This window comes from Periplaneta americana, chromosome 2 (genome assembly GCF_040183065.1).
Source record: "Periplaneta americana isolate PAMFEO1 chromosome 2, P.americana_PAMFEO1_priV1, whole genome shotgun sequence".
NCBI classification, from domain to species: Eukaryota; Metazoa; Arthropoda; class Insecta; order Blattodea; family Blattidae; genus Periplaneta; species Periplaneta americana.
This window is the reverse complement of record NC_091118.1, coordinates 6,303,945-6,316,518: the sequence shown is the minus strand read 5'-3', so window position 1 is coordinate 6,316,518 and position 12,574 is coordinate 6,303,945. Positions and strand designations below refer to the sequence as shown.

General features: G+C 37.0%; 1 protein-coding gene across 1 annotated transcript in view; it reads right to left on the bottom strand.

The window, feature by feature from the left end:
- Positions 1 to 361: 361 nt before the first annotated feature.
- Positions 362 to 12,574, bottom strand: part of LOC138695378 (trichohyalin-like) — a 66,500-nt gene continuing 54,287 nt past the window's right edge. The window contains exons 23-26 of the mRNA XM_069819795.1: positions 12,269 to 12,331; positions 8,433 to 8,507; positions 8,245 to 8,319; positions 362 to 6,282 (exon numbers count right to left, since the gene is read on the bottom strand). Of these exons, the coding sequence (XP_069675896.1) occupies positions 5,740 to 6,282; positions 8,245 to 8,319; positions 8,433 to 8,507; positions 12,269 to 12,331 (756 nt within the window). The 3' untranslated portion in view covers positions 362 to 5,739. The remainder of the gene's footprint in view (positions 6,283 to 8,244; positions 8,320 to 8,432; positions 8,508 to 12,268; positions 12,332 to 12,574) is intronic.

Here is a 12,574-nt window from a genome sequence, read left to right as displayed (position 1 = left end):
ATAAAGGATATGGGAAAGAGACCCAGGAAATGGAAAAGTCAAAACAGAGCTTCACAAAGAAATGGTATTATGTTTCAGACAGTACATTGATAGTTTCCCTCTATGCAGGAAAAATTACCATGTATCCTATGTTCAAGCAGAAGTCCATTATCATTTCTATGCCAAATTCTACAACTTATCTTTTGGTCACCCTCAAACAGACAGCTGTTGCGTATGTGAGTAGCTGAAGCTGAAATTGCGAAGCCCTCGCCTTAATAATGCTGCTAGATGTGCGGGGGCAGAGCTATGGTGCACAACAGGAAAGAAAAAAAGTTTTATAATAAGCTGAAGTAAGGAGCTGCAAATAAAGATGAGCCCCATGTGCTTTCATTCTGTTTTTATTATGTAATATGCAAAATACACAACTGCCTCAGATTCTTCTCCAGGCAACTGATAACCAGTGTTTCCTGCATTCATAACATAAAAAAGGCAAACATATACCTCCATCATAAGATTATCAGATTTTTTTTCAAAACTTCCGGGGACAGATACAGATACATGGAAAAAACTGTCTTTAACATAGTTTGGAAACATAAAAATTGGAGATTTATCCTTCGAAGAGGTGGAAAAATTCAAATACCTTGGAGCAACAGTAACAAATATAAATGACATTCAGGAGGAAATTAAACGCAGAATAAATATGGGAAATGCGTGTTATTATTCGGTTGAGAAGCTTTTGTCATCTGGTCTGCTGTCAAAAAATCTGAAAGTTAGAATTTATAAAACAGTTATATTACCGGTTGTTCTTCATGGTTGTGAAACTTGGACTCTGATTTTGAGAGAGGAACAGAAATTAAGGGTGTCTGAGAATAAGGTTCTTAGGAAAATATTTGGAGCTGAGAGGGATGAAGTTACAGGAGAATGGAGAAAGTTACACAACACAGAACTGCACGCATTGTATTCTTCACCTGACATAATTAGGAACATTAAATCCAGACGTTTGAGATGGGCAGGGCATGTAGCACGTATGGGCGAATCCAGAAATGCATATAGAGTGTTAGTTGGGAGATCGGAGGGAAAAAGACCTTTGGGGAGGCCGAGACGTAGATGGGAGGATAATATTAAAATGGATTTGAGGGAGGTGGGATATGATGATAGAGACTGGATTAATCTTGCTCAGGAAGGGACTGATGGCGGCAATGAACCTGCGAGTTCCTCAAAAGCCATTTGTAAGTAAGTTAGTTTGCCATTCATTTACCAGCATATTGTTTTTACACACCTTAAAGAATTAAAATACTCATTCTATATACACATTACAAATATTCTTTCTACTTAACTACTACTTAAGCTGCTCGTATTTTCAGAAGAGTGAAATTTTTAAGCAGGTTTTCTCTGGATCCCAATTTTGCAGCAAATTCCTAACACGAAATGTTGAAGTTAATTAAGATAGCAAGCATTGCTCGAACAGTTTCTAAACTTATTCTGGATTGTTTGGAATTCCACAACATTTTAATAGAATAAAAAAATTTTTTCACTGAACATTATTTTCAGGAAGATGCGAAGATATTTCGATTAACTTCTCGAACTCCACATAGAAAATTATTTTCTGGGAGAAAAATTTCACTGCATTTTCAGCAAAGAGTAATATTTTTTTCTTTCCACTTTGTTATTTTCTCTGAAGTCACACATTTTTTCAAGCAAGAAATTTCATAAAATAAATGATTTCATGCACATCAAGTCCAATTTCTCTTTCTGGAGGACATCTCAGCAATATACATGCCACAATCATCTTATGAATTATTACCACCCAATATATCCTAAAAGGGCCTCAGTCAATAGACTGAATTTCTTTTTATGCCAATAAAAGTATTTGTATTATTTGTATAGATTACATAAGGATTACATTTCTTCTTTAATACTGATGGTTTTGTTGTAAAATCATTTCCCTTAGTGTTCTCAAAATTGGATCAGGAATGACTGAGGCCTTTCCTGTATGGACCGATTCACTTGTAATGACGAGAAAATATAAACTACAGTAGAACCCACTTAAACGAATCTCTGAGGGATTACTTTCCTTTTCCTTAATAGGGATATAAAACAGCAAGGAAAGACTAAAATAACATGTACTGACACGTGTGCTATTATGTCAAACATTATAATCTTTTACATTATTAGGCCCACAATTATTTATTTACAACATATTTCATTATAATATTTTCTAACTCTTCGAATGTGAGGCACGAATGTTTTTCCTTTTGGTTGAACCCGAACCACACTGAAACTCAACACTGAAAATTTCTTCTTTCTTCTTCTTTATTCCCCATAATGAAGTAATTGGCAAACTAAATTCTTTTTTTGCCATAAGCGATTGTTTTACTTAAAGATTAACCTCGACATCCTTTTGTATTTTCACTTTCTGTCTGATAGTTAATTTCTTCCATTTAATCAGCATTTATTTATTTATTTATTTATTCTGGTGTAGTTAAGGCCATCAGGCCTTCTCTTCCACACCACCAGAAATACAAATACAATAACAGAAATAAAAAGGAAAAAAAAAAACACTATAAACAAAGTAAAGCCACACAAAAATATACACAGGTTGCAGTCACACAAACTTTAAATGAGTGATTAAGTATAATTAGGCCTAATTGTATCCTAATTAACTAACATAAAGAAGAAACTTACGATTTTAATCTAGAGTAAAAAACACAAATCAACACTTCTAGCAATACCTAAAAAGCATTAAACAAGACAAAATTTTCCAATTTAATTTTGAATTGTGATAAAGTCCGGCAGTCCCTGACATCATTAGGTAACGAATTCCAGAGGCGAGGTATTTCTACAGTATAGGAAGATGAGTATAAAGACTTCTATGATGAGGGATAGAAAGAAGTGCTTGATGTCGGTTTCGAAGAGTTGTAAGAAATTGAAAGCGCGATAACAGATAATTCGGAGTAGAAGCATGCATGATTCTAAACAGAAGAGACAGTGAATGTATTGTTCTTCGTTCCTTCAGACGCACCCATGAAAGTAACTGGAGGAAAGGTGTTATATGGTCAAATTTACGAGTATTGCAGATGAATCGTATGCACACATTATGAACACGTTGTAGTCTCTCAGCTAAGAATGAACTTACATTAGTTAGTAAGGAATCGCAATAATCAAAATGGGGCATTACAAGCGCCTGAGTAAGATTCTTTTTTAGACTAAGTGGTAGAAATTCTTTCATATGAAACAAAGAGTGAAGTTGAGAAAATATTTTTTTGCAAGTGTGTGTTACTTGAGTGTTCCAATTTAGATCGCTATCCATAAAAATGCCAAGATTTTTAACTGTTTCACTGTATTTAACAATAATCCCATTCAATATTATATGTGGTATAGTACCACTGTCAAGAGTACCATTATAACAATTCATAAACAATATAAACAAACAAAAAACATGCAAACAGGATCCACATAACTCGCGAGAATAAAACAAGCAAAGCAACCACTCTGTGAGTGCAACGCAAAACTAGACCATGAAGAATAACACTGCTGCTTGGTGTCGCATTGCTATCAATTGAGATGTGCTATTGAATATGCCGGTTGTATTGATTACTGAAAGTCGAGTCGATATTTCAGGCTTCATTATCACAAAATCCACTTGAAAATTATTCCTTAAAAACAGGATTTCTCTTAAATCATGTTTCCTTAAAAGCAGAAATTAATTACATTATTTTTATGATAATTTGGCTGGGATTTGACAGATTATTCTTTAAAAACGGGAATTCCGTTAAAAGGGGTTTTACTGTATTTATTATTGACACGAAAAGCTGAGCAAATAACAATAACAACAACAATTCCACACAACATGTGTCACTTGCAAAATTAGAGGAACGATAGACTATGAGTGCTGAAGTAACAGCATTACATACAAGGAATGTAGGCAGAGCCGTGATTTTTATTTTTTTTTAGTTTATTGGGTTATTTTACGACGCTGTATCAACATCTAGGTTATTTAGCGTCTGAATGAGATGAAGGTGATAATGCCGGTGAAATGAGTCCAGGGTCCAGCACCGAAAGTTACCCAGCATTTTCTCGTATTGGGTTGAGGGAAAACCCCGGAAAAAACCTCAACCAGGTAACTTGCCCCGACCGGGACAGAGCAGTGATGCTAAAACAACAGGTTCCCCCCGGTCACTGTGATATCATCGTGTGAATGCAAGAACTAGGTAACTCAAAATTTGCGTTTTTTTAGTTACCTCTTTTATAGCATAGCAAAAATCGCACAAAATGTAATGCAAGAACTTGGTAACTGATCGAACGATACCAGCGACATCTATTTTCCAATATAACAAATAGGTAAATGAAAACGAGACATATTCCTTAGTGCAATAAATACAGTAGCGTGCAAATTAATCCGAACAACTTAATTACTTATGCAAAAACACTGAAACGGGATAAAAAAAGGATCTAAGACATACCTCAGTAATCTATGTGGCCTCCCTTGTTCCTAATAACAGCTCTGAGACGATTTGGCATGAATTCCACTAATTTTCCACAAATATTCTTAATTTCTTCATCGCGAAACCACACACCAATGAGGGCAGAAATCATTTTCTCCTTTGTAGAACAATCCATTTTTTGCATTCTTCTTTTGCAAATTGACCACAAGTTCTCAATGGGGTTGATGTCAGGTGAGTTGCCTAGCCAGGGGAGTACCTGAATATTCTTCTTGTTGAAGAATTCTGTAGTTTTTCGAGACGTATGGCATGGTGCCAGGTCTTGTTGGAACACACCTCTGCCATCCGGAAATGATTTTTGCAGCTGGGGTACGATTCTGGTCTCCAATAAGTGAATATATTTGTCAGAATTCATCATTCCCTTGATAGGTATTAATGCTCCAGGCCCTTCATGTGTAAAACCCCAAAACATTACTTTAGGGGGGTATTTGGGTGCTTGTTGGAGATGAGCTGCTGTTACTTTTTTGGATCCTTTCCGTACGTAAGAAACACGGTGGCCGTGGACCTCGAAATGAGACTCATTGGAAAAAAGTACATTCTTCCAGTCATTCACTGTCCAGTGTTGATGTAATTTTGCCCACATTAAGCGTTTTTTGCACATAACAGGGGTTAGCAGTTGCTTCTTAATAGGCTTACGAGCCCTTCGTCCAGCTTCCAAAAGCCTACGCCGCACTGTTGTGACGTGAATATTCGCCCCAGTGGTAGCCATTAACTCGCGGGTTAAGTCGACAGCAGTTAGTCTAGGATTTAATTTATTTTTCCTGACAATTAAACGATCATCTGCAGGTGAAGTCTTCCTTTTCCGGCCACAGTTTCCTTTTTTCTTGGTCTGTGATGGATCCAGTCTCCCTGTATCGTTTTATGATTGAATTAACAGTAGCCAAACCGATGTGACATTCTGGAGCAATTTGCCTCTGTGTCTTAGAAGAATGCTTTGGTAATGTTATAATTTTAGACCATTTTCGTGGAGTTGTATCCATTTGAGAAGACGACGGATTGTACACAGGATTGCAGTATTAAGTCTTCAACACAACTGAAATGCTTATAAGTACAAAACGACAGGCAAAATGTCACATATTATAAAAAAAAATAGTGACAAACCTTCAACAATGGAATTACACGTACTACAGATGTCAATTAAAGCGGTATGAGCAGCTGTGAGGCCAACATTGACAGAAAATGTAAAAATATGTCGTGTTCGGATTAATTTGCACGCTACTGTATGATATGGCTGTCCTGTTGGCAGCACTGCGCCTGCTCAGGACTGCAGCATGACCGCCACTGATATGCGTCCGTTCTGACGTGCCAGGTCCAGGGCCGTCCGTCCCTTCTTATCCTTCGCCCCCCGCTGAGCGCCATGCTGCAACAGCAGCTGCACCACTGGGGCGTGGCCCTCCTCTGCTGCACAGTGCAGTGCAGTCCACTGCTCGTCGTCATCAGGCTCGTTCGGCCGCGCCCCAGCTGCCAGCAGCAGCTGACACACTGCAGGGTGCCCATGGCGTGCAGCCACATGAAGAGTAGTCCAGCCAGATGGTCCTCCCTTCACATCCAGCCGCGCCCCGGCAGCCAGCAACGCCCTGCACGCATCCAGACGGCCTCCCAAAGCTGCCAGGTACAAGGGCGTGCAGCCAATAGGATCCACGGCATTTACTTGGCTGCCTGCATGCAGGAGACCCTGGACCCTGTGCGTGTCCCCACGCTCCGCTGCCCAGTGTAGCTCAGTCCTCCTCCCATCTCTGTGTGTCTCCTTTAGGTCAGCCCCGACCTCACACAGGACCTGCACAGCCGCAGCTCTGTGCTCCTGCAGCAGACAAAACAATCTGGAAGCTCAGTCAGCTAGGTGACAGTTCACTAGGCTGAGTGAACGAGACTAACTGATGGCAGTAGTAGTAAAAATAGCCGTAACTACAGTAATGTCAGTAGAAGTAGCAGTAGCCATAACTAAAGTCATGTCAGTAGAAGTAAGAACTATAACTACAGTAATGTCAGTAGTCGTAAGAGTAGACATAACTACAGTAATGTCATTAATCGTACCAATACTGATAGCTTCAGCAATATCAGCAGTAGTAACAGTGCCAGTAACTACAGCAATGCCGGTGGTATTAAAGGCGGAATTCATAGTCGTCACTTATAAAATGAGTGAACCCTTAAGTAATAAGGGATTGCTTATAATAAGTGAACCCTTAAGTAAATCCCGAATTCATGGACAACAATTATTCTCACGTAATGAGTGTTCACTTACAGCTGCCGGACATGACATCATAATAAAAACTGGCTCTCATTGGCCTAATCAAAGACCGTTATACATGTGGAGTTGCTATAACAACTAGTTATGAATATTATTGTACTAAATAACAATAAAAGTAGCTGAAAATAAGTAGGTTATGCTGAAAGGAAAGAATTTTTCCAAAGAGAAATGACTTCTACTTCGAGAGCTTGTTTTAAGGGATAAAGACATCGTAGAAAACAGGCAATCTAAATGTGTCTCTTTTGAAGAAAGAAAGCTGCTTGGGAATCTACTGCATCAGAATTTAATTCCAATCCCGCAAATATTTCAAGGAATGTCGAACAGTTGAAGAAACTATGGGGAAATATAAAATTTCCTTAGGAAGGTAGAAAAGAGAAGCTTACTGAAACCTGGTGGTGACACCAATGTTGAAGACGACCCTGAACTCGATTTCTGTGGAATTGATAATGAAATGAACACATACATATGAGCCATCATTAACACTGATAACTCCCGGGAAACCAGTTTTCTTAAAAAAAAAGTCCACTTTTAATGCATTGAATATCTCTACAGATGCTGAAAATTTTATGAACCTCTTAATATGACGTGATACTGCTCCGGAGACTTTTGAAATTATTCTACACACTATAGGCTGACTTACGTAGTACATATCTGCACAACAAAAATTGTAAAATAATGTTTTCGGTGTTAATAAAGTATATCAATTCTGTTGTGAGAAATAGACCTAGTGTAATTACAACCTACTTGAAATGATGATGCTGCATAAAATCTTAGTGCTATCAACATTTTCAACAGCGATGGGAGTAATCCTCTGTTGTTTGCAACATACAGTATTTGTCTATTAAAGGCAGTAAAATATCAATAACTGTGGTCTTGCAAAAACGATATCGTTTCTTAAATTCCAGTCCATTATATATTTCCAAAGGATTCTCCATGTCTCTAATATATCTTTTTGGGACACATATGCCTTCCTCATTTCTTTCAACAAACTCCACAAAATCCTCAAAATCATTCTCGGTATCCATTTTGAAAATGAGTGGTCACTTAAGGGTACAGATGAGCTCACTCACTCATTATGTGAACAACTATGAATTAGAAATGAGTATAAGTAACCACTTAAGGCAGTAGTGTCAGAGTTGTAAGCTCCGAAACCAGTTGTGGTGCTAGAGACGTCCAGTCGGAGCGTGAACTTGCTTATGTCTGTGGAAGCACCAGAGCACACAACGAGTTATAGTGGAGCGCTCCGTTCCGTTTAGGCTGTGTCTGACAACGCTGACTTAAGGGTTCACTCATTTATAAGTGACGACTATGAATTCCATCCTAATACTAGCAGCAGATGTGTCAGTAGTAGAAACAGTAAGTGCAAATGCCAATAGTAGTAGTACTAGCAGCAGCAGCAGTAGTAGTAGTAGTAGTAGTAGTAAAACTGAAATTAAGTTTGCCCTACAACTACAGCTGGCAGCAATCTGAATTGTAACCATCATTACTGTAACCATGGTAACAGCTCACACTTACTGCTTCCTGCTGGCGCCTCATCTCACGTTCAGCCTCCAGCTCTTGTCTGAGGTTCCCCAGGTCTTGTTTGTATCTCTGTAATAAAAAAAATTCTGAAATTAAGTTTGTCTCGATCTCAGTTGTGATTGTGTTTATCATTACTGAAAACAATGTAGTAACTGTAACCATGGCAACAGCTCATCACTTACTACTTCCAGCTGCCATCCCATCTCACGCTCGGCCTCCAGTTCTTGACCGAGGTTCACCAGCCGTTCCTGATAAGTCTGTAGTATAAACAATTCTGGATTATAATAATAATCATAATAATATTATTAACAATGAAAGGAATAATATTAATAGTAATAATAGTATGAATAAAAATAATAATAATATTAATAATAATAAAAACAATAACATTATTATTAATAACAGCAATAATAATGATATTAATAATATTATCAATAATAATAATAATAATAATAATAATAATAATAATAATAATAATAATAATTTTATTTATTCTGGTGGTGTTTAGGTCATCAGGCCTTCTTTGCCACGTTACATCTAACTTTAGATTCCATGCTATTCTTTTGTTTCTACAACCAATAATAGTTACTCAATATAAAATGTTCGGTAAAGAGCATTTTCACCCGGTACAGACTACAGTATGTAGCTCATAGAGTATTTGCAGGGGGAAGGAGTGGCATAGAGATGCTTCAATGCTTAGGGACAGTAGCCTATCCATCACTGGAATGTCTTTGAATCTGCTATCACTAACTGGTCGTGTGCAGCAGAAAGCTCTCTTGCACAAAGGTCGTCACTGAGATACATGAACAATATGCAGAGACTAAGAGGAAGGCAGAAAATAGGAAAGAATGGAGAATGCTGGGTTTGCAGTGAAAAACCTACCCTCTGGCGTAACACTATGAATGAATGACAGAATCTTGACACAATACCTTTTTTTTTTTCACCAAACATCGACAAGTTTTGGATAATAAAAAAAAAGCGAAAATACCTCCAGCTATGGAGGGTAGCTGCGAATATATTGAATAAGCAGTTGTGGAGAGCCAATAAGGAGTGGTCCTCCAGGTTGGGGGTTGGGCGAAGGGCTAACAACCATCACCGTAAAAAACAGCTTGTTACGAAACCAATAAGCCTCGGAATGGGACTGATCCTCTGGAACGAACACAGCAAAGGAATAAGGTTATGAGATTTGGTACTTTGAATGTTACTAGTATTTATAGAACAGGTGAGGTAACATTAGTAGCAAAAGAACTCGCTAGATATAGAATAGACTTTGTGGGAGTACAAGAGGTTAGGTTAGATGGGAATGGCATATCACAAATAGGAGATTACTTGTTGTATTATAGGGAAGGAAGCAATATTCACCAATTAGGAACAGGATTCTTTGTTTATAAAAGAATAAAATCACCAGTAAAAAAGATGGGAGGATAATATTAAAATATATTTGAGGAAGGTGGGATATGATGATAGAGACTGGATTAATCTTGCAGAGGATAGGGACCGATGGCGGGCTTATGTGAGGGCGACAATGAACTTGCGGGTTTCTTAAAAGCCATTTGTAAGTAAGTATATTTTTAACAATACGCCAGTTCATAAATATACCATTATTTACACTTGAAACAAGTGTTAATACAAAACTTCGTGAACGATGTTATGATTCATCACTACTTGTGGTATTCTCTCTCTCTTTCTATCAAACTTGTTTCATGCTCCCCACTCTTTCTGTGCCCTCCATACTTCCCCTATCATGCCCGTACCTGTCCTAGGACATAAATTCAATTTCAGAATTCAGCTAGGCCTATTTTTCACCAGTTTACTAAAACATTTAATTTCTATTTTGATGCTTATTCTTTTTATTACAGCTTTAATGCAGGTAAATGGGATAGCAATGTCCTCTTCTTTCCTCCAACCCTACTGCACTGCTCCGTCTCCTGTCACTTATCTACCACTTAATCTAACCCACTTTAACCTTGTCACAGTCTTTGGCCTTCTTTAAGGGGTTAGGTACAGCTTACGGTAGTAACGTTTTGGAAATATTCAACATTTTTTTCCTCCATTACTGTATCTAGTACAATTATGAAAATTGGTATGTTTAAAACATTGTCCTTCTGCTGTATGAAAAAAATATTTGTGTATATTTTTTTTCAAAATTCAAAATAGTGGCAGTTTATTGTGCAGTGATGAAGCGTTTCCCTCATAACTCATAAAATTGTTAACTTTTTAATGTTCTCTCGCTTTTATTTTATTGCTGAAACTCATGTTTACAATATCATGTTCTTTCAACTACATTCCATAATGTAGTCTGTATAGCTCAATTGATGAATTGTATATGCTGTAAATTGTATAGTAGTCTGTATAGCTCAACTGACGAATTGTTTATGATTATAAATTTAATTAATCTACTTGATATTAACTGCACAAATTTGTATAGCTTAATGAAAGTATGCTACTTTGTATTGTATATATTTGTATAGTTTTGGCCGATGAATTGTATATGCTTTAAGTTGAATAGTAACTTATATAGCTCTATTGATAAATTGTTTGTGTTTGTAATTTGAAGTAGTTTGCATGATATGTATTATCAATTTCTGTATATCACAATTGGTTGAATTGTTTATGCCTTAAATTTAATTAACTTCCTTGTTTTGTATTATACATATAGCTCAACTGATGAATGATCGTTTGCATTTGTAAATTTAATAAACTGATTGGCTATGTATTGTATACTTTTAGTAGAGCCATCGATGTAGCTCAGTCGGCAGACTCGCTGGGCTGCTGATCCGGAGCTGCGTTCGGGCTTGGGTTGGATCCCCCTTTGGTCTTTGGTTTCTTCAGACGTTTTCCACAGCCGTGGGACTGAAGCCGAATGGTCTATGGCGAGTCCTCGCATCAACGCCTTTGATTTGATTACCTGGTTGGGTTTTTCCGAGGTTTTCCCCAACCAAAAGGCAAATGCCAGGTAATATTTTGGCGAATCCTCGGACTTCACCTCATCTCACTACATCTCGCCAAAATATTGTTAAAAATTGCACAAAATTGTAAAAATTGTAGAAATTTACTAAATTGTAAAAGTAAAAAGTTATAAAAATTGTAATTGTAATATTGTAAAATTCTGACTTGTTCCACATCTTAAAGCTTCACTGCTCATGTAAGATCTATGGAATAAAATAAATGAATGAATGAAATGAAATATTTTTTTTTATTTTGTGTTAGAAGAAAATACTGATATTTGACCATTTTTTAAAGGAATTTATTTTTTATCAGATACTCTATCAAAGGTAGAGAAGTGATCTTGCATCATATTGTAGATATGACATCAATAAATACACACAAAAGTTTTCATCACAGATTGTTGAAAAGTGAACAGAATTTTGAAAGAAAAAAAAAAAAAAAATGTAAATAATTTTTTTTTTAATCATAAAAATATTTTTTTCATATAGCAGAAGAACAGTGTTTTACACATACTAATTTTCATTATTGTACACGATAATAGAGGAAAAAATGTTGAATATTTCCAAAATTTTACTTGCTTTAAGCTGTACCTACCGCTTTAATTCTGCAGTGCTTGGGAAAAGTGACACAAGTCAGTTTCCACAAACCCTTTTTGATAATTTATTGACAACTTACGGAACATCTGCTCGCTTGGAAAAAAATACATAAGTATTTCTCCCATTACAATAATTCATACAGAAAAAAATCAAATCGACATAAACCGTGTAAGTTGTCAATAAATTATCAAAAAAGGTTTGTGGAAACTGACTTATGTCACTTTTCCTGAGCAATGCAGAATTTAGCTACAGGCTTTTTCATCTTTTAGATGTTGGCAATTGCTATTACTGTTACTATGTAGCGATATATAATGGTGTACCCACACTTATCATTCAAGTCAGGGACCATTCGAAACACACTTTAGTGCCTGCGTGAAGTTTTAAAGTTTTCCCTGCTTACTGCTCCAACCTTTAATGTACCCTCAACTGCCCAATTACTGTATCTGTAACCCTGGTAACAGCTCATCACTTACTTCTTCCTGCTGGAGCCGTAACTGGTGCTCTTCTTCATATTTCTGTCTCAGTTCTGCTTTCTCCTGTAAGCACAAAGGTATCAGGTTCAGATATAGCCCAGCCAGTAAAGTGACAGTGTGATGAGAAACACAATAACACACAACCAGCTACTGAATGTACTATCAACTACTAAACAACACGACATTTCTAATTCCATCTTCACATTTTGGACACAGTTACAAATTGTGTGTGTGTGTGTGTGTGTGTGTGTGTGTGTGTGCCTTATGCCTGCCCACTTCACTTTCGTCATTCGGGTTCCTCATACT